A 23,942-nucleotide genomic window follows, 5' to 3' on the forward strand; every position below is an offset into this window, starting at 1 on the left:
GAATCAAGTTAAATAATGATAGGGTGTTAATATAGGGAAAATAGTCACTTCCTAGACTACAACAACACAGAAGTTACGAGTATGGGAATCTTCACTAGGCTTCAAGGCATTACATCTAGCCAGACTAACAGTTTATAGCCTATTAATACAACCATGTTATACTCCACCCAGCTAATTGACAGTCATATACTACTTTCTGTATTCACTCCTCATAGTCTGCAAAGTGCAATTTGAGGTCACAACCTACTATATATATATATCACAGGACTGATCTCTGTGGAAGACTGTAACGACACCCTATTGTAGCTATAGTGATCAGTAGGTTAAAATTGCTGACCCACCCCTGCATAATCTAGAAAGGACATGAGGAGTGAAACAGCAACTATACAATGATTCCCCCTGCCCCCAAACTCTTTGTTGAAGAATACAGGTGGCCTTCTTCCAGAGGAGTCAGCTCTCTTCATCTCTGCGTTTTTCCTTTAAAGACAGTTTTTGAATGGCTTATTAACTGCACATTACAGTAACTCTGTCCATCTGCAATCATATTTCCCCAAGTAGAATATTAAAAAAAATTCCAAACCAGATAACATTTAGTTAATAGGGTGCTGTTCAGAGCCTAAGGAAAAACTGATTCTGGGAAAGCTTCTAATTTTACAACTGTATGAACAGACCTCAGAAACAAAGCTTCTTACTAGGAGAGAAGGAATCATCATAAATTCTTTCACTCCTCTCTACCTTTCCACGCAGAAAGCGTTTGCACCTCTCCAAATATCCAAGGCAAACAATGCATTTTACAAAGAGGTAAACCACCTCTCTTAATTCAACACCTTTTAATTCCAGTTGAGAAATCATATACTCCCTTCCAATAATAATTTTCAGTGTTGCCTTTTATGCCACAGGCATTGCTCCTGTTACTTGGGCAACTCTTAACATGACCTCAACAGTATTCAAGGAATTTTTCATTTCTAATTAAAATGTTTAGCCTCAAGTAATTAATAGGGAAGAACAGAAACTGCTCTCCCAACAACTGATTTAAATAACTGATTTTATAATAATCAGCACCTGTAGCACACTATAAACAACACTGCTAAACAGCTGTATTCCTCCTTAGTCCTCATCCCCAAATTATCAGATTATTTTTCTGCCCTAACCAGAATCCAACATCAATTGTCAATGTCCACTAGGATTTCTTCAGGAAACCAAACTGCAGTCTCTGCTCTCTCTCCTTTCCTCCGCCCCAAGGGGAGTTCATCAGACAGCAGACACTTCAGAGACAGCAACTCCAATGATCACTTTAGTCATAAACTTAGACATGAAGACAAAATACTTACACAGTGCTAGCATTCAAGGAGCAATGATCCACCATCATCTCTGGGAGGAAATCCAACTTGAACGCAGCCATCACCTCAGTCTGTGACAAACTACTAACACTAAATCAGTGTACTGCCTAACCCCCAAACAACGCCACTTCCAAAAGTCCTGCAGGTCTTAACACTCAGCCACACAAAAAAACCACTCAAACCACAGAAACAGAAGCTCAGGGAGACCAGCAACAGACACCACAGAAACAGGCTGGACTGGGAAAGGGACATGGAATCCCAGATTAAAAAGGGGATGTGACCATGTGAAGGGAGGCTCAGCTTAATACACAATGAAAATGCTGATGCACTGGGCTTGTTTTGTGCAATTTTCCCTGGCGAAGCAGTACTGAGTGCTCTGTCAGATAAACAGAGTGTCAGATCCATGAAGATAGCAATGGGTAACAGAGCAGAAAGAATACCAACTCCAGTCTTTCCATCCCCAACTCCTTGCTTTCCAAAATGGCAGTTCAAGGCCTTGAGGTTCAGACAGACACTTCCCATATCACCAATACTAAGGTGTGAAGTCAAGAGGTTCCTTCACCATAAATGTTTTCAGTGGCTGATCTCACTCTTTTTACCTTGTGCACTATTTTTGACATTTTCCTAATTTCTAGGGAGAAGAATGCCAAGTAAATTGTTTCTCTGAACCTGCCAACAAAACCAAAGCTAAGCAGATTTGATTACTCAAAAATTCCTTAACTACCACAGAACATCAAAACATACTTCTTTTATAGGAGAAAAACATACTTTGCTCACCATGCATCTATAAATCCAGAGATATGCAGAGCCTATAGATGATACAGATTTGTTGAAAACTGTTTATAATCTTTGAAAACACTGATCAGAACACCTCAGCTGCTTCATCATTAAAGCAGGAATAACATCTTGCTCAAGGGTTTTATACACACAGTATTTATATTTATACACACAATACAGACCTCTTGATAAATCTCCAAAACCCAAACTAATGGGGAGATAATCTGGGTAATACTGGATGCACTGACAGATGCAAAAATATGAGACTGCAGAGAGTAAGTGCTGCAGAGAGTAAGTGCTGCAGAGAGTAAGTGCTGCAGAGAGTAAGTGCTGCAGAGGTAGCCAGGTGTGTCCAAGCACTCCAGGAAGGATGACTTAATTAAAAGCCAAACATGAACCCAGATAAGCCTTACATATACAGTCAATATAACTGCAAAATAAACTCTCAGAGCATCAAGGAATACATGCTTGGGCAGCTGCGATTGCTTCTTTCTTGTCTATCAATGACTGAAACATGTACTTGCACTTATTTAGACTGGCCAGAATATACAGCTTTCTTCACACTTGCACAGTTACAGAATGCCAATTATTTTTTTCATAAATAACCATTCCAGCCTCTGAAAAAAAGAACATTTCCCATCTTGTGCCTACAGCAAGGTTAATTAAAAGGTTATTAAAAGGAGTTAGGCCTCGTAATACAAAGACATATATGTGTTACTGCAAAATAAGAGAGGATGTGAATTTAACAGTAACTACTTCATGCATGCTCTTACTATGTGGTAAATGCAAGAAAGCTTATTCTTTAATCAAAAAGGTGTAAGGTGTCTTCTAACACCACTGTTAAGAGCATAAAAATAGGCACTAGGGAGCACAGGTCAACTTATTAGCTTTCAGTAAATTATTCATATCTACCCTTCAGACTCATCAACACTGAAAAACACCATGTTGTGTAAAATACATCATATCGAAATGTCAAGTTGAGCCTGGAGCCCACTCTTACGTATTTTTCTAAAATGAGCCCACAGAAACACTTCAGATTTAGATGATTAGAACAGCACAAGAGACAGTGGGGTTCTTGCCACTGTTCACATAAACATACAGACAACACTGTAAGTTCTGCTCTTACCTATGAAGATCAGAATTCATTCCTTCTGATCTTCCAGTAGTCTTGAGATTTTTTTAAGCAGCCAGTAAAATACCCCAACAGCCACATTCACTGTAGGTTTGACCAAAGATGATACTAGCTACAGACACTCTAGAAAATGGGTCTTAAAGAAGGTTACTGAGATTTATTAGTTTACTGAAGAAAATCACTAAGTCATCATGATCGTATCCTACAGACACCCTTCCCCTCATCTCTCTGCTCCCCAAAATGGAAGTCATACCTGCTTGTTCCCTTAAGACAAAACTGCAACAAACTACAGGCATTTTCGCACTGCTACATTCCATGTCAAATTCAGCCTACTTGCTTCGATAGTTAAAACATTAGTTTTGTGCAACTATCCTGGTACATATTAATTTTTAGTTCTTGTTATATTTGCTCTAATTTCTCCTGTGATGTGCTCACTTCATTTAATGAAGTGTGCCAAAAATATTTCACATGCTGTTACGTACAATTTGGGAGAAAGAAAGAAAGAAAGAATCAATACTAGAATGGTGAATAAATATCTGAAGGCATGTTAGCCAAGACTCAGTGCCTCAGGGTAGCATACTTCGGCAGTAGTGATGGAAATTTCAGTGACAAAACACTAGGGTACACACAGATTTGTAGTACGTAGTGAAACGAAAAGATTTATGGACTGCACTTGTGAAAATATCAGAAAGAGTTGAAAAAAAAATGGTATTTCACTACTGCACAGAAATAAGAATTGAATGAGGAAGCAGTGTTTCTGTGGAATAATAAAAAGAAACCATAAAAGTCATCCTAGCCATTGCTCACAAAGAAAGAAAAACAGGAGAGCTAAACACACTTATTTTTTGCTCAGATGTCAAATCCCTGCTGGCTTCCAGATCCATTCTTTGACTGTTTCTGTTCAAAGGAGAATAGAAACAATGTCTCAAATTCCAAGCCCTATGGACTGTAGCTACACATTTAATTGCGGTGCTAATAGGACAATACGAACATTAAAAACTTCTACATAATACAGACAAAAGTTTTCTGTTTTTTTATTTTTTTTTTTACACTTCTGAAGCCCTAGATGATGCTGCAGAATCTTTCACTATATACGCTCCTCAGAGATTGCAGAGTATAAATGCTAAAAGTTTTCCTTTTATTTTTGAGTTTACAGAATTACATCACATCCTGGGGCACAAAACCTAAACCAACAACAACAAAACATAACAAAACTAAAAAACTGTGTGGTGTTTTCTTTCCTAAGAAAGCTTTGTTCATTTAAATGAGCAATTAACTCTGAAAGCTAAAGATAATACCATCTTTCATTTTATAGGCTGAATCTCAGACAACATATACAAACCTGAGACTGAGGGACTACTGGGATGATGAGAGCAAACTATGGGAAAGGATGCAGGCAACGGGGAAATCAGATTCTATGAAGCTTTGAAGGAGACAGATCCTAGAATAAACTTCCCCTTGTATTATCTGTGCATATCCAGATCCCTGCAGTGTTGCTGAATTGCAGTTTTGTTTTTAAACATATAACCCCTAGGTTATGTGCATCAAAATACAGTAACTACTTGTCAATATTTTGTTGTTTCATTGTTGATCACGTAAGCATGTGGTGAGAATGTTTTCTGCCTATGTTGAAATCCAAACTCTCTCCCCATGCCTCGCTGGGTACAAAAAGCCCCTTACCTAGTTGCCAGAACTGCAGTTTCTTCCTCTGCCAAGCTCTATGGCAGTCACGCACCGTGAGTGCAGGAATTGGACACAATCAGCAAGTTGAATTTACCATCAGAATACATGAAGTTTAGGGCTGCCTACAATTCAGGTTATCTGAAAAACATTTTTATTTAAATGAAATTTCTGTAGAAGTTTCCAGGTGGAGAAAAAGGACAGTAGGGGAGGAATGACAACTGGTTTTATCTCAGAAACAGCAAAGTTTCACAGTGCTCTCTCATGCATTTATCTGAGAGCACTTAATTCCTCCATACTCTCCAAATCCAGATGATTTTCACAAATTAGGCAAGTAAATTTAATTTTAAAAATAATTTAATGTTTTTTTTTTTCTCCCCTTCCTCAAAATATTTTGGGGAAAAAAACTGAGGTAAATCAATACATTCTTGACCTACTTCTCTGGCTTGTGAATGAAGCCCTGTTTACCTGTAGCTTCTGCTCCAATTAATTCTGTACAAGCTCAGAAGGAATTAATTCTGAACTTTTGTCTAACTGAAGAATCCCCAGGACTCCCAGCTTTCTTCCAGCAGACGAATTAGCAAGTCACCTATCCCTCTGGCTTACAGGATGTTTTCTCTGCCTAATGATCTTAGAAAGGGAAAAATAAAATGGTAGCTAAACTTACCCTTTTATTTGACAGTAAAGACAAATGATTCAAAATAAATTACACAAAACCTATTTTCTAATTTTTTTTTTCTAAAATTTTTTAACGGGTAACCCATGGGCTATGTGCAGCAAAATACTGCACGTAAGAACTACCATTAGGAATGAACAGCTAGGTAACCTCATTTTTAAATACAGACTGATCAATAATTAAGATTTTAGACCCCTTTGTCTAATGCACATAGTCCTAGTCATTATCAGAAGGAAAACACAAACTAGACTGTGTCCAGTGTGGCAGTTCTTAAGTTCCTTAGTCTAAATAAAGTGCAAAATCTTCATATGAAAATAGGTACAGAAGACACTGGATTAAATCCACAGAAGTCACTGCTTCTCTGCGGTAACTGAGATGACAATTATGAGGTGACAAAACAGTATATAAAGCCCTATACCTGTGTAAGTCTGTTGTACAAAGTGGTTTTGAACTAAATTGGTCAGAAAAAACCTATTGGTTGAACATGCTGTTTCAGAGAGGCACCAAGGGATTACAAGCTGCAGAAGAAAAGGCAGCTCTATTCCCAGCTCTGTACCAACTTGATCCAAAAATCCAAACAACTTCCCTTAGCTCCTCAATTTCCATGTCACACAGGCAAACCAGGATGCAGCGATGCTTTCTTGGGATACAACTGAGAATACTGTTTGCTATACAATAAACCAATATGTTGGAGAGGTAACCCTTTACACAAGTATGCCAATACATACCAAAAGCAGATCTAAAAAAGCTGTTCCTACAGAGGTGTCTTACCTCCTTATAATAAACCCATTGAGTCCTGAGATCTTCCAGTCACTTCTACCTGTTTAGTTGTGCAGACCATAGCCAAGAGCCAGCCTAGTTCAGAGCTACTTGCACACTGATGGGCAAAGGGCAAGAGCTGAACGTTCTGTTTTGATGTGCCTCTCACTTAATGCTATATCATTAGGAACTTAATGCCTTGAGACATTTACTGCTCTGACAAATTTATTTAAATATGAACAGTGGCTTCAAAAGTTTCCCAGAAGGAATCACAGTGTATGGCTTGTGCATTGTTTCCTTTAAAAACAAGCCAATAAAAATCCAACTGAGGTGTCTGTAGCAGGTATCTGTTAATCAAAGTACTTCTAGATTAGAGCACAGACTGCACAGACATTCAGTTCCTCCTGTTTGTTCCCCATCCTGCATGCATTAGCGCAAAAGCACTTTAAAGGACACCAGCAAAGTAGCCTAGAACACCAGGTCTTCAGACACTCCAGTAACATTAAGCCATCATTTTGCTAGAAGTACAATAAAGTCCAGGAATCAACTTACGATCCAATAGAAAAATCTTTGACCTTAATGTAACAGCAAAAACAAGTAAGCAAGACTTGTATCCACAGTATTATCCATATACCAATGTGATTCTAAACAGTTCTGCTTTGACTGCCACACATTTATTTGCCTGACCAGTCTAGATGTCCCTCTTTCTTTTATTTCAAACAAGCAGCAATGAAGTGAATGCACATATCAATTGTAATAGGTCATGTGTGGCTACTACCTTCTTAAGCAGCTGGTATCTGTAAACTAAATTTTCAAGTGACAGCTAAGAACACAAAATCTTAATAACTGATACAAAAAGGAGATGATACTTAATGCAATTTTTGGAACTCCTTGTTGAAAGGTAGTGCAGATGCAACAAACTTATGTGAGTGCAACAACAAACTGGACAAGTACTTGGAAGAGACATATCGGAAGCTACCAGACAAACCACAATAGGTTTTCCTGAGCTAGAAACAGAGAGGCCGAGAGACCACTAAGTCAGTTTTGTGGTGAAAACAAACACTACAGATTATTAGCCTTTGTGAATGGTTAAGATGGGTCTGGAACATGCCAAAGAGCAGGAGTATGCCTATGCATTTGTGTTGGGACAAGACAAAAAGCACTATAGAAAAAATAGTTGTTCTGTTAAAATTAAAAAAGAATGGGAGCCTTCAAACTTTGACAATTTTCCTCTCACCTCTCTCTGAAACATAGCCTCTTCATCTGCTTGTCTGAGAGGGGACACATGAGCATGCTGCATGCTGTGAATACACTGTCACGGCTGTGGGTATCAGAATTCTTAAATGTGAGCAACCCACAGCTCTGTAGACAATGATCTGCTTCTCTAGGGCAGAACAGCTGCATGATGCTTCCCTGAGTTTTACTTTCTCAGCATACAGCTGTCAGCTAACACAGCAGCATGAGGCCACCAAGTCAGTGCGTGACCTGCTGCAGCTGTGTCGGCTGCTTCAGTGATGACACTACAAAGGTCTACATAGGCAGTACCAAAAGAGAAAAAATATGGAATTGACCAGCCATGAAAATGCCTTCTGATGATGACCTCAAACACCCATCTTAGACCATAACATTTCTTACTCCCCTATGGCAACGAGGCCTCAGCAAACCAATAGCCTCTCCAAAGCTCCCTGGTTTGAGACTAGGCAAATAAGCTTGCACTATTTTGAGGTATATCACAGCTGTCATTTCCAAAATCTGTATCTATTTAATTTTTTTTTTTTTTTTTACACAAAAGCAGAAATTCCAAAAAACCTCAAATATCACAGTTTGCAATAGTGCCATTTACAGACTGACAGTCAACTTCAGTTAGTATTTACGTTCTTTCCGAAAGGTAGCCAGTACCTACCCACCCTGTTTTCAATGAGAGTACCCGTGCAGCATCAGGGTAAGAGTCTACTAACTTACCAGAGAAATAAAAAAGATGTCCATGTAAGTATAATGTTTAAATTAAAATATTATCCTAGAAACTGTATCTTCTCTTGAGCGTTTAATTATCTTCTTCTTATGCCTGTTCCCCAAGGATACATTAAACACTTCCATTAATCTTCATAAAAATCCACTTCATAAAAATCCACTTCATAAAAATTCCTATCCCCCTTTCTTTTTGTTTATTCAGATCATGAGACACACAGAAAGTATGGATGACAAATCATGCAGGAGATACCTGAATTGTTGTCTTTCCTTTACAGAGTAAGGCATTTTCTTTTACTAGCTTTAAGCTTCTATTTTGTAATTAAAGTTAGCAATTGTGACCTTCAGTTTAGTGATCTGAAGTTCAACTTGTGTCCTTCCCAGCTAAATTATGTTTCTTCATCTTGCATACTTCCTCATTTTTTTCAGACTAAGGGAACAGAAATGGAGACCAAAACCAGCATTATCAGCTAGTTCTTGATAGTAGTAGTGATATTTGAAAAACAAAACCCAGAAAACTATAATACAGTAAAACTTACTGTGATGCAAAGAAGACAGCAAAGGCCTGGCTGAGAAAACACTGTGTGGAAGATACTATATACAATCCAAATGAGCAGATGAACAATTTGCCAAAAGACCAAATAATGAATTTGGAGCAGTTAATGCATGACAACCTATTAGAGCATCTGTACTTGTAGAACAGATAACAACAAGCATTAATGCAGGCTCCCTAGGATAATGAATTCTGGCAAATCATAGACAAGAAGTAATCATCACACGTTTATACCTCTTTGCAAGACATTTTCCAATTAATAATTGATATGAAGAAGAAGCATTGATCTATGATTCTCAGGGCAATTGCTTTTAAAGCAGAAGTGTATAGTTTTCTTCCTCGCATTAAATGAAGGCATATACATGTTAAAAACAACATTTTTTTTAAATAGATGTGAAACGCGTATTTCAGCTTAGCTTAGCTCTATAAGAAGGTATGCAAAACAAAGTTTCAGTTAAACATTATTTTTTTAAACGTCTGCCAATATTTCATAGACGGTGTGGAAAGCATTTTGTGTTTTTTAGCATCACGGTGCTAGAACACAATATTAGTGCTGATATTTTGCAAGAGACAAACTATGGAAATCTTAAGAACTTAAGAGAGATCTGAAAGGCCTGTAGACACTTTGGCACTGTAGACAGAAAAAAATTCTTGAGAAAGTAGGAAAAGTGGCTTGGTCACAACAATAGTAAGAGGAAATAAAGGAAGCAGAATTACACAGACCAGGAGACAAGGCAGGAAATGAGAGTATAAGAAGCGAGGACACACATTTCTATCCTGTGAAAGGACAGAGAACTATTAAAAGAAGACAGGATGTAATATTTAAGGCAGCAGCAAGGTTTGAAGGGGTTCCTATCCCCCTTTCTTTTTGTTTATTCAGATCATGAGACACACAGAAAGTATGGATGACAAATCATGCTAGCACTTCAATGCGTAGATCTTCGGTAGAAGAGAAGAATACTAATGCTTGCAAGCTATCACGCCATGAAAGCAGAGGTACAGGTCCACTCACACTGACTTTCCCCTCTTTCTCTCCCTGAATGTTATCTCTGAGCTTACAAAAATGATTTTTTTTTAAAGACTGGCCAGAAGTTTAACTCCAGGTATTTCAGTTTTTGTGTAAGAATCAACACTGCAAGCAGTTCTATGGAACAGAATATTTAATATCTCTTTCAACTTTTCTTACTTTGCAAATACAAACACAAGTCCTAGAAATCTGTTTTCAAATAGGCCTGTATTTTGCTGTCTTCTCCTATGTTATACAATTCTGCATCTCTGTACTTAGTCAAAAAGATACACTGGAAACAAACATCATCTCTGCAATATTTGCTAGAGACATTTTTTCAACAACCAACTACACATTTTAGGTTAGTTTTCTGCCACTGAAACAAAGCCAGAAGTTGATATTCTGCAAAGAAACTCGAAATCTACTGGGTCCTGGAAAGCTCTGATCATGGTGCTTGTCTTCAAGCCAAACATGCCACAAAACACTACAATGGGCAAAGCAACTACATCTGCACCGACAATCGCTGTGTGGTTGCATATTGGACCCAGGGGAGACTACAGAACCAGCTATATAGTTTCAGGACAATACCACATATTGCCCTACATGAGAATCAAAAATGCCTTTAACCAGCATTTATTGCAAGCAACATACCTTGTGCATGTGTAAAGTAAAATATTAAAGTAATAACTAGTCAGTTACATTTTTACTTAAGAAACATAATGTGTAATCTTAATTCAAAGGAACCAATTTCATATTATTCAATTACTTTTAAATGTCTCCTTTCTGAAATGTCTTAGAATAGTAATCAGTACTGTTTAAAAATCTTTGAGAAGTATGACAGAGGCTTGCTTTTTATTTCCCTTTTTATTCCCAGTTTCAGGAGACCTTTTGGACTACACAAAGGAACAACTCTCAAGTCTCCTTGTTCTTTGCAGTCATCACATCAGCCATGCAAGCCATTTTGAGGAGTTCTTTAAAATCAAATTGTTTCTACTAATAGTAGCAGACAGAAATGTGAACCAGTTAACATTATACAATACCAAAAAAATCAATCACTATTTCTCATTTCATTTTATTCAAATGAAAGCTTTTTGTTGCATGTTACCTGAAGAGAGTTCAAATGCAGTCCAGGCAGCTCCAGGAGATCACACTAAGCAGTTAAAATAGTAATTGCTGTAATAATGTCTACATAGTGCATTAACTTAGAACACAATAAGGCATGATATGCCCTGGCTCTCGGCACAAGGCTGCAAAGGCAGCAGTGCAGCTCCAGTACCGTCTGTGAGCAGAGTGGAGATGGGGATGGGATGTGGTATTCCCGGAAAGGCAAACAATTCAAGCTCCCACATACATTGTGGGTAGAAAAGACTAACAGATGAAACAAGGGAAGCTCCAGCATCACTCCTGGCACAGAAGAAATGCAATCAATTTAGGAAGTTATTATTTTGTTATCTTGTCTCCTAATCAAAGTTGAGACTTATGCTGCATATTTTGGACAAGCAGCCACCTACAAAACTTCACCAGCTATTAAGACACATGCAGGACCATAACAAAAATGTCAGAGTGTTTTCCAAGCCTCTTGGAAAGGCCAAAGGAGAAACAGTATGATATATATCTGTGCCATAGTCTTCCTAATCAGCTAAGAAAATACAGCCATGACCATCTAGAATTTCCTTATTAGCAAGGTCTAAATAATCTTTAGATGCTATAGTAGGCTTCGACTTCAGGAAAAGCTAAGCCCAGAAAGAATGAAAAAGAATACTCTGATCCAGAACACTCCCTACCTCCAAACAAACAAATTTATAACCAAACAAAATTTACATGTACTTTCCTACACTATAAATGGCTTTAGAAGTATTGAGGAAGAATTAAATTCTGTTATGGTAAAAGAACCAAAGCTCCTTCTAAGTAGACAAATCTACAATCTCTTAATGCATATTTTCATCTCTATACCAAAGACTTCCATTTTGGAAGAGGCTCAGTTCTGCAGAAATTCTATTTGAATGCAGATATGTTTCAGGTAAAACCAGATAAACTGCTGTTCTTCATCACACACCATGCCTACAGATCTGTCCCAATGGAGCTTTCATGAGAGCTTATTTTCAGAACAACAGGATCACCCTAAAGGAGGGGCAGGGCAGTAAGAACAATACAAGCACTACAATTGCAAGCCTCAGAGTAAACTCTTTATTCAACAACCTGTCTGGTTATAGACAGCAGCTACCAGAAAAATGCCTAACAAAACCAAGTGCTATTTCAAAGGCTGGCTGATTCCTTAAGTCAAAGCAAAGCTGACTCCTGCTCAGAGGTACCAGGCTCGAAGCGCAATGCCATCAGTTTTATTCTGATATGTCTCTCTGGAGTCAATTTATGGAGTTAATCATCATAAGAGGCATTTCATACTGGAATGCATACAGACAATATTATATACCATCATCAGACATTCAAGAAAAGACTTGATTCTCTTTCATTTGGACACCTTTCTACATCCGTATTAGGACAGATGATCCAACTTTATGTTGCTCTTAAGATGAGAAACCACGGACCTCACACCAAATGGATGTGTTCAGTTTTGTGACCTACTTTCAACAACCATAAACTTGATGATTATTTCATTATTATTTAAATAATCTGATTATTTTGTTATTTAAATAATCCCAAACTACTGATTCTGGACCTGCGTTTTGTAATTGGTAAAATCCCATGAGTTTGAAAAACTAGGTCTAAGCACAGATTAGTCTGTCTCAAAAGACACAAACTCTTCAGACTAAACTACAAGTATTATATAACGACCAGTATTATCTCTTTCTTATCTTCTGTGTGGTCCCAATGGAGAAACAAATAGTTAGGAAGAGCAAAGTACAGAGCACCAGTAATTTAGGAAATAAGTTGTGTGTTTTACAACACCCACTATGCCTGGAGACCAATGCCCTCTAACTGATACTTCCATACACAGAAGTCAATCACCAATTCTCTAAAAATAACTTGAAAACGTTCCTGGATTTCTTAATCCAACTTTAGCTCTTTGTGTCCTGATGAGTAACATATGGAGAGACAGGATATCCTGCACTTCAAAGACAAATTTGATTTTCTTTCTGATACAGACATAACTAAATCCTTTCCAATATATCTATGAAAACTGTAGCAAATGTCTGACCACAGCAGAAAAAAAGCATTTTCTCTAGAAAATAGCAAAACTCATCTCTCCCTCGTTGCCTACAGCCTAAAGCACACCTTAATTATTTCTGCCATAGCAAAGGTGATTCATCAGAACAGCAACAATCACCACACTTTGAGCATGATAGTGTTGCTTAACACAGCAGTTACAGGTCAACTGTCCTCACAAGTGAACTGAAACTCTTAAGACACACAGTTCCAGAAAGTCCGATCTATTAGTTTTGTCCTCCTCTGACCACACACCAAATCACTCCAACTTGCTAAATCGGGGAAAGAACTAATTGATCACAAAAGAGCTTTTTGGTTGGGTTGTCAAGCTGACTTTGCATACCACGCAGTCAAACTATCACGAGAAGCAAGCATAACCAAAGGACACAGGACTACTCAATTGGAGTCTGAATAAGGGGGAATTGTCTCAGCTGCCTCATGAAACTACCCACTTGCTGGACTTCAGAGGCATTAAAAAAACTGCAATGTAAAATCATTGCATTTGGCTCCAAGCATTTTCATACTAGACTGTTCCCGTTCTGCTGCACATAAGCAAATTTATCTCAGCCCACAGAGAGTTGTTCCACTAATACGCACCTTTAGGGTTTCATGTACTACAGAGTACTTGAGATTTGTTCTGGTCAAGAAATTACTATGAAGACAGCATTTCTACTTTGTAGTTTGTCATGTTTCTAAAATCATTAAACCACAGATGGAGCTAAAGAAGCCTATTGACTTCATACTCACAGTCCTAAATTGTTAATGCTCCCAACCCCCTTTAGCAGTAAAAAGGCAGGAAGAATTTAAGGTTCAAGGAACAGTGCTCACTGCAGTGGAAAATGACTACCTTCATAATTGAAAGTAAAACCAGCTTCTCTAAACCTTTCAAAGGAATCTCCAATAGGCAACTGAGGGATACTAACTGTAGCTGGTTCATACCTGCAGCTATGCAACTTCCTCTAGTCGTTCCAGTCTTCACTCTAAAAGGAAAAAAAAAAAAAAAACAGACACTGAGTATCCCAGAGATAAAAATCAGATAATAACAATCATTACAACATGAACTCCATCTTGTAAAACACTGAGGACTGTGAAAGTGAAGCATATTTCTAATAACAGAGGTCATAATGAGGTGGTAACAATCCTCATCAGACTCAAAAATGAAGATGCACATTTCAAAAATACAGAGAATAAATGAAAGGTGCAAAAGAAAGGACTGCAAACACAACATGGCTGACAACAGAAGTCTTGTGGCTTCCTAATAACATTCAGTGGACTTATCCTACCTGTCTGGCTTTTTGGCTCTCATGACAGAAGCAGAGTTACCAAGAGCAGTACCCACAATCCTAGCTCCTATATTACTTTATTTTGACAGCTGCAGCACCAACAGATGACAATGAACCTGCAGATGGGAACTCTGACATACGATAGCACAGATGGAAATGTATGAAAAGGCTCTGAATTAGAGAATGCAAAGAACAACACAAGGAAAAATGTTATTTTGCATTTGCATTATGATACACAAATCAACCAGGAACCATCCAGACTTTCTGTACTATCAGTTCATAAGTAGGGGCCGCAACTCTGTGATTCAGGGTTCTCTTTCTGCAGATTCAGCAACCAACCCATGAGAGAAGCTAGCATATCTTTAAATACAAACAATGGATTTTTTTTTTTTTTAGTAATTTCTTCTCTGCTTCCTCCTAGGCTATTTTTCAGAACTACACTCACGGTTGTCCAGCAGCATTTTACAGAAAATCCAAATCCATTTACTTATCTGTAGCTAACAAACTAAAAACTGTATCCATCTGCAAGAAGAGTTACACAAAGCTATTGGAGTTCCCACATTTCCAGTGCTTTGAAGGCTCCTTCATAACCTTTGTTCTATATTCCTTGAGAAGTGTGCATAAGTGACACATACCCTCTTCTAACTTGTCTTGTAATATACTTGTATATTTATCACCTGTACTTATGTCTTCTTTTCCAGAGGAATATCTCTTGAGAATTTTTTATCCCTATTTTATAGCAATTTTCAATTGTTCTAATTTCTTCCTAATTTGTTCAATTAATAAATTATACCCTCTAAAGGAACACAAAATCCTAAACATAAAAAAAAACCCTTTCCTTATAATACTAGCTAAGAACAGCAAAAATCATAAATCCTGAGAAACATAACTCAGTTATCTGAAACGTATTTTTTAAATTGCGTTTTTCAAAATTACGAATTTATATTTTCTAGAATATTACTAAAACTTGACTATCAGTCAGGGAATGCTTTACATACTGATTTTGTTCCGTTTCACAATAACATTCTGGATTATGAAGCTCCTACTGGTGATTCAGGCAAATATATTACCTGAGGACACTTTCTTCTACCTCACCTACATTCCTTTCCCTTTCTGAAGTTTAATTAAAGAATATTTGTTTATGGCCAAAAAATGGTCTCAGATTCCTGCTAACACGTCTGGCTTCAAAATTTTTGTTTTCTTCCTTTTAAACCCAATCTTTGTCAGATATTTAAGCCCTATGAAAGTTGTCATAAATGCCAAGTTATATTTTTGTGATAATCAGCTTTCTGAAAAAACTGAAATACACAGCTCATTGATCTTGTAAATGCTTAAGAATATACTTGTAAACAACTTTTTAATGTTAAAAAGAAAGTCTTCCCTTCCCACATGTAACTATGCAACACTCTAAAGAATTAATTTAAAAACTTCAAAGGAACTGAAAGTACAGCTAACATAGCCAGAGGAACCCATAACTCTTAGATACCTTTGGGAAAAAAATACACCTCAAGGAATCAAAGGCAAAATCCAAAACCATAAACACTTTGAAAAGCAAGCAGCAAATCTGACAACCACCTGTAGAAAGCCTGGGAGAATGCTCTTAAATCACAAATGTTTCTCAAAACAAAATTGGTTTAGTATGGTTCATTTAATTGCATGCAGAACATAAATACACCAAATACTTTATCCAAGTTTATACATCAGACAAACCTAGCCCGAAGGCTAAGGAATCTGACAACTGTATTTCTTCTAAGAAGAAATCAGGACTTGGATACTTCAGACCAAGTTACATACAGCCAGCATTCTGCCAGCAATCTGTGTAGCACAGCAATTTCTGTAACTAACTGACATGGCAGAGAGATCCTGTGCAAACTGCAGATTCACCCCAGCCCAGCATTACACACTGACAGTGGACTGTTTTACACAGTTGCATGAGTGTAGGTTCTTAGTGGGGACAGCAAAATAATTCACCAGTGTAAACTGGGATATCTCATCACAGCTTTTGCAAAGAAGTTTCTTCCTGAAATTGCCCCCATGACTGAAGTGCCGCATCCAAGTGCAGATGTCACTTCCAACTCCTGTACAAAGCTGGGAAGAACTATGACACCACCTGACAATTCCATGTAGAAAAATGAAGGTTTAACACGTAGATTTAACACTTAACCCTGCCAGATCTAAGAGTGACAAAATACACTCTCACTGATGAACAAACAGTTGTAACTTCTGGTATGCAATATAATATAAATAGACCTGCAGCTGGTAATGAAAACAAGTGGCTCCAGCCACTAAGTACTAGGCAACGGATATGAGCCAAATAAATCTAATGATATTGCCTTGATACTTAATGGCAAAACTTCAGTCTCACCCGCACCCAGGACCATCTGTAAGAAATACTGGATCATTTAATGGATCCTGATCAATGCAATTACTGTCACAGTCAGCACTTGCCTAGACCAGTTAGTTCTGATTTCTCATTGCAGTTTCCAGGAATTAATGTTTGTGGGATGTCAAGATTACTATTGACAATTAAAGAGGCTAAGAGATAAAATATACCACGTAGCTCAACCTCAGATATATCCTGGCGTCAACAGTCTGTCACATAAATCAACGTTCAGTCTGGATTCACTGTTGATTTACATACTTTTATGTACCAATATGGCCAATAATAAAAACTTGGAGATACAAAAATAACTATTTCTCTGGAGGTAGTGCAGGAGGGAGATAATGATGCAGAGAGTGAAGGAGCAAGTGCACTAGATAAATCAGATTACAAATAGAGAGGCCTATACAAATCACATGAAGTTTCAATTACTGTACAGCTTAGGCCACAACCCACAGAAAGTGTGTCACTTCCTAGTAAATGTTACTTACAAGACAGCAAGACAGAGACAGCGACCAGAAACTCCTATAGTGCCAAAACCTTACCAAGGAAGCTGCCATAATTTCTTATCTGAGAAATGCCCATCGTCTACTGCAATCTTTACATCACCCAAACCTCTCAGCACCAGAAGCTACTCGCTCAATGCAAGGCAGCAGCCCCAAGTCACCGTGCCTGCTCACTTCATTTTTGCAGATGTCATCAAACACCGTTTTCCTCAGTGTTGTCACGTCAAGTACTAACACACTTACAGGTTAGCAGACAATCTGTACAGTAAGCAGACCAGTTGAATTACTGATGACAGTGTGTTTGACTATCAGAATGTTTGTTCAGTTGAAGATATAATAGGAAGAACAGAATGAAAAACAGAAGAGGTACACATTTTAGGACCACTGCAGATTAAGATAAGAAAAGAAAAAACACTTTAAATGCCATGCTTCAAGTTACTGTAACCAGAACATCATAAAATATTTAAGATTTGGGATGTAGACCTATCTACTATGTCTGTTCCATGCCCAGTCAGCAATTACAGCTTAAACATTCCCAAGATCAACTATTAGCCTTACAACCCACAATGAAAGTGTCAAGAGACACTTTGAGAATGCAAAACAATTCTATGGTCTATTGGGACTGGGGCCTAGAAGACATGAGCTCTTTTTACTAATTATGGGATTGAACAGCATTGGACAAGTCACTTTATGGTCCTCAGAGTTTCCATTTGTACAGTATCATCACCTTATTTGTTTTCTTTGTGAAAAGATATTTTAGGAACTGGTGACAGAATGTATTACATAGGAGTCAGACAGTACCATCACATTGTTACAACTGCACCTCAGCTGAAAACCTAGTAAACAACTTTATAAAAGAAGTTTCCACAAAACATTTGTCTGCTAATAAAAAAGAATCTCACCAACAAAAGATCTAAGCTTGCTATATCCTTCCAGATTATGGCATTAAGGAACTCTCAAAATATCTTCAGAGCTGCAAATACAGATGGAATGCAGCAATGTAAGCTTTTATTTACTTTCTGAATGAGGACACAAAATATTCAGAAAACACACATTCATGTTTTGCTTTATGGATACAGTACATGCCAGAGGAAGACTTACCAAATGTAGCACAGAGTTTTATATCTTTTGGGTAAAAGATTGTTTCTGTTTCCTACACCCTCAATATTCCCAGTTTAACCATTAAGACTACTTCTAGCAGGAACACCACCAGCTGAACTTTAATCACCTCACCCATCTCAGCCAAAAGATTCAAATACTACCACTGTCACCTATCATTAAAGGCAAGATAAAAAAATCTCAGTGGGAAAATCAACTCTGTGCAGTGTTTAGACAGACACCGCTTGCATAGCTCTGCATTAAAGTAAGTCTTTTAAAATGGTATCAAGGTACTTGCACACTTTTTTCTTCTCATTGCACAAAAGGAAATAGTTTAAATCCAAACAAGGAAGATGTATTGCAGGTCTTCCCACACAGATTCTCAAATGCAATCACTGTTCTGTACTATTACACCTAAATTACTAAAAGAAGACAGAGTGCATATGACCATTACTAGCATTTACTGCCAGCTTCAGAGGGAAAATAATTCTGAGGTGTCCCAATTTTGAAATGTTAGAATCAAACTGGACAGAAAATTCTGAAGACGTGTGAAATTCTGCATCTGCAAATGTTTAAGTATAAACATTTATATTTTATTTCAAAGAAGCACAACTAAGAAAGACTGATTTACCTTAAGCTTGTATGTGTCTCTTGCTTGGCTTATGTTAGACAAATAGTTGCCATGAACTCTACTGTACAGAATCTGCCATTGCCACACCTGCAAACCAAAGAGTAAAAATATGCACACTTTTTATTTCTTTTTGTTGTTTTTGTTTTGTTTTTCCTCTGGTAATAGGCAGATGGTCAAATCCTTTGCAGAAGTAAATGGATACAAGCCTCAAATTACACTAGTTTACATTTTCAAAGAACTGGAGTCAATACTCTTTTAAAGAAATGAATATTGATTCAAATAACTTTCAACAGCAAATAATCTTCATTAACACTTCAAGAGATTTAATATTGTGTGTATAGAGATGAAGCTTTAAAAAAATATTTTGTACTATTTCTTTTTATTCACCAGAGGCAAACACTGGCGTTGCTGTAGGAACATTAACTTAGGAATGTCCTGACTTTTGATCAAAAACACAACTGAAATCTAACAATTTCACTGCAAGCAGTTCTTCCTAAGATTCTGCTCGAGCTCTCCAAAGGTTTCTCATTTGTCATCATTTGCAGCATTTTTTTTTCAACATTTATCCCCCTCTTCAATATCTTTATATAGTATCTGAAGCATACAACCCCCTGTAAATTTACAACTTAATACCTACTGAAAACACACCAACGCATAAACACATGCAGCGCTTTGAAGCATTATTTTTGTCTGAATACCATTTAGAAATGTAATGCCACAGTTAAGATGAACTTTTCTCCATCTGAAGAAGCTTAATTTCCATTCTTAGTTACAAATATCTAAGGATGACTAACAGAATGTCTTCCCTACTGATATCAGCAGCCTTTTACTCCACAAACTACTCTCATGGCTCACTTTGTGACCCTGAAACACCCCCTCTAAGCTGCTTGCCTGTGGTGATTCATGCTCACTGCCTCTCGTGCCAGCACAGCTTCGCTTGCTTCTCTCTCTTTCCAAGGCCTCTGAAATAAGGCTGGATCTGTCACCTGATCTTAGACTTTAGCTGGGTGGGGGAAGAAAGGAGTGGGAAGGATCAAGAGTGTCAACGCACTTTGCCAAGAACTAGAGACTCAGTACTTGCTCGTAGTTTTATGCACGTATTTTCAGTCACTCTTCACTTACACACTTCTCCATCAATTCTTCACATTCACTTTTCCTGGAAGGCACAGTATGACATCAGCTGGTTTCCACCGCTAGCCGGAGGAGACTCCAGAAACTTCATGACAAAAACAAGTGCTCTAAATACAGTTTTGGCTGCATGAGGATTCAGACATAAAATCCTCCTATACATCTTGCTGCATTCTCGGGGTTTCTATACCTCAGACCTAGATTCTGGAGATACCTTATACTTCCTGAATCAAAACCTTGCATGTAACAGTCTACATGGCACATTCTCTTCTCTCTGTTCTCACATCAGGAAAGCTCACCAGTTTCTTCACAAAGAAACAGCAGGCTTCTCTGCACAGCAGCAAATGCTGCCTATATGGTTTGTTCAGCCTCAAGAAGAGGAGACTGAGGGGAGACCTCACCACAGTCTACAGTTTCCTCACAAAGGGAGCAGGAGGGGCAGGCGTTGAACTCTTCTCTTTAGTGACCAATGGCAGAACCCAAAGGGAATGGCAGGAAGACGTGCCAGGGGAGGTTCAAGTTGGATATTAGGAAAAGGTTCTTCCCCCAGAGGTTGGTGGAACACTGGAACAGGCTCTGCAGGGAGGCAGTCACGGCCCCAAACCTGACAGTGTTCAAGAAGAGACTGGACAACACCCTCAGACACACTGAGTGAACTGTGGGGTTGTCATATGCAGGGACAGGAGTTGGACTCAATGATCCTTGTGTGTCCCTTCCAACTCAGGACATTCTAGGACTCAATGATATAAAATATTCCATTCATGAAGAAATATGGTATGACAACATTTAGTATCTCTCAGTCTAGAAGCAAATGGTATGTGCCACAGCATCTAACACAAGCAAACAATTCTTACTTCACTTTCTTGGGTTACATTACTAGAGATGACTGGATATAAGCTCTCCATAAAGATTAGATAGAAACGGGGCAGAAATACATAGGCATAGATCAAGATATTCCTATTGTAGATCTAGTTTAAGCCAATGCTCTTGTCAAAAGAATAGAGCACAACTCTTTCCTCACCAGCTATCCATCCGTATCTCTGTATAACAAGCCTGAGGAAGGAAATGATCCAGGTGTGATCTAGCCTACCAACAACAGGAAAACAATAGTTTTAACTCAGAAATGTTCCCTGATTCAACTCATTGTATAACGACACAGATGCTCTTGGCAGCACAAATGAAAGGGGAAACGCATGAAAGATGGAAAAAGCCTCTTTCAGAGCAATACTGGCATATGCTCATTCAAATTAATTGTGAAACTACATCTTCAGATTTAGATGCTGAATTTCACATAATACGTTCTCTACTGATTACTTCTTTTTAGAGGTCCCTGGCGATACATCCACTACTTTTGTTATGAAAACACTGTACTTCTAAGAATTGTGTGCATTTTCTTCCATACATTCACTTTTATTGTACCGATTTTTTTGTCAATGGACTGACTCCAATATTTAAAGACATGTCACTCCCTATCCTTGATCAAATTATATGATTCAGCTTTTTAAAACAGTAAGTAAATCCTTTTCAACTTTCACTTTTCACTTACTCTTCCTGGAGTTTAATACCTGTAATTGTTTTTCAAAAGCAGTTTTAAGTTTAACTAACTTCAGATGAACAACTGGACTTGATTTCAAATTCCTGTAGTCTTCCCACATATCCATCCTTAACCTAACTGTATTATTCAACTGCATGACTCCGACTTTAAAAAAGAAGAGGAATTGTTTTCTTAAAGAATAAAAGCAATAAAGTAGGAAGAAAATTTTTTAAAAATACACTTTCCTGTGGAATTTCAGGACCTTCAAAGGATGTCAGACAAAACTTAATTTCTCACTTGTCTCCAACCTTGATGAAAGCTTTTCTGCTAACAGGATACTAATGCAGTTAATCCAGAATGGATTACTGGGTGTTCTCCCTTAAAGTATATATGGTAAATATGACTTCCTGTCCTTATGCATCTAAAACATTATATTTTGCTCCATGAATTACTTAAACTCCTGGAAAGAGGCAGAACACTAAGTTACTCTTTTTGCACTAGTGGGCAATAGAGCAAGACAAATCTACTAACTACATAGCTCAAAGCATCTGTCTTCCAAGAAACAAAACTGACAGCTTAGCTTAGGTCTGAACAATCTTACCTCTTACATATTGCTTTTAAGAAGATTCTTATAAAATAAAAGACTTAAAGCTCCTTGTGCCATTCTATAACTTGGCTTTATCTTTCATCTGCTCAATGCACTTAGTGAACAAATATTTCTTCAGTGTTCTACTGATTCATCATTACATCTTTCACAGAACAGACAAACAATATTTTTTAAACATGCAATAGCTCACTTTCAAGAGGCCTTTGAAACTGTCTAACCATATTCCTGCTATAAGACTACAAGCAAAATTTAAGTATGCGACCAGAAAACACCTTAAAGTAGCGGAATTGTACAACCCTGGTCACTGGCATTAAGCGATACCAAGCTTTGCTTTTAATTGGCATTGTAAACTCAGAAACAATTTAGATTATGTTTTTGCCAGTTTGCTCTGGCTAGTATAAATGAAAGGATTTCAACTGGGGAATCAGGAAGTGGAAAACTGGGAAGGAAGAAAGAAAGGCAGAGGGCTTTAAGAGGATGTGAGAACTGGGAAATGTATCAGGGCACTTCAGACAACAAGATTGATGTCCCAGAAGCCGCATATTTGCAATTAATTCCATAGGTTTTCCACATGAAGATGGAACAACTACTGCAGTGTGTGCTCATTAAACAAAGAATGATCAGAAAACAGTTAGACAACAAAGCTGAGTTCACGTAGTTCAAGAATGAAATGACCTTCTGTCACACATCAATCACAGTTCCCTGACTGCAGACACAGTGTGACTCAGAAATTGCCAGGCAGCTGAGATCCCCCAATTTGCCTCCACAATTCACTTCTTCCAAATTCAAGATACACATAGCCTTCTCTGGAGGAAATACATTGAAGACATTGCAGTGGTAGGAAAGAAAAATAATTAATACTGAGTTTATGGAACATGGTCCTCAAGAATGATTGTAGCAACATGCTGCCTTCTGTTTCACAAGTAAAAGTTTCCCTTGCTCAAATTCAAGAAACCAAAGATCTGGACCCTATTTGCATACATATTAAAAAGGCAGCAAAATTTGCAAGTGGACAGCATCCCCTAAAAGACAGAAAAAATACCCTACAACCTATTTCCTTCTCTCTCAAAAAAAATTATTGCCAATGTTAATGGTGGATCCAGTTGCTGTGACTATTTTAAGCATCTTTCTGCTATTCAAAGAAAATCATAACAGTTCGCTACAGCCTCAGAAGCCAGACTTCCTGCACTATTTGTTCGCCTGATCTACTACTAAAGAAAAGCAATTGTGAATAGTCATCCCAATGTGTGCAGGGCCTTAAAAAAAAGTCTGTGCAAACACACAGCCAGGGAAGTCCTCATTACAAGTTTCCAGTTCTTCCTAAGAAGGTATTTCCTACAACCCCATCCCTCATCACCAACCGCTTATTCCAAACAAGGCTGGCCAGGGTCTAGCTCCTCATTAATCCCTGTTGCCCATAACAAGTAAAGACAGCACTCAGTTCTCCCAGGACAGGATCTAGCTTTCATTAATCTTCACAGCAGACAGCAACAACTGACTTTTTAAGGAAAGGTATAGGCCCTGGCTAATCACTCCCCAAAGCAGGCAAGGACATTAAAATCCTCATCCCAGAAGACAGCAGTTCTTTCGCAGGTTAAAACTGCATCTTTCTGATGCCGCTGCTGCCCACTACATACTGTCCCTGCAAGATAACTGCCTTTCCTTCTCCACTCCTGCTCCCTTGATTCCCAACTTGGATGAACTGCATTTTACAGAAAA

The 23,942-nt window shown here is 38.0% G+C and overlaps 1 protein-coding gene across 30 annotated transcripts in view; it reads right to left on the minus strand.

Moving 5' to 3' along the window:
• CELF1 (CUGBP Elav-like family member 1) overlaps positions 1 to 23,942 on the minus strand; it is a 69,569-nt gene that overhangs the window by 37,129 nt on the left and 8,498 nt on the right. For 11 of the 30 annotated variants that reach the window (XM_065066022.1, XM_065066016.1, XM_065066026.1 and 8 more), the window contains exon 2: positions 13,996 to 14,036. The exons of 11 other annotated variants lie outside the window; for them this stretch is intronic. Coding sequence is in view for 6 of the 19 variants with exons in the window: in XM_065066011.1 (XP_064922083.1) it covers positions 1,332 to 1,402 (71 nt within the window). In the remaining 13 variants the exon portion in view is untranslated. Of the gene's footprint in view, positions 1 to 1,331; positions 13,967 to 13,995; positions 14,037 to 18,954; positions 19,042 to 23,942 lie in introns of those variants that run through there. 8 more of the 30 variants (XM_065066013.1, XM_065066012.1, XM_065066007.1 and 5 more) reach the window with 4 other exon arrangements.

The sequence above is a fragment of the Columba livia genome, chromosome 5, assembly GCF_036013475.1.
Source record: "Columba livia isolate bColLiv1 breed racing homer chromosome 5, bColLiv1.pat.W.v2, whole genome shotgun sequence".
NCBI lineage: Eukaryota > Metazoa > Chordata > Aves > Columbiformes > Columbidae > Columba > Columba livia.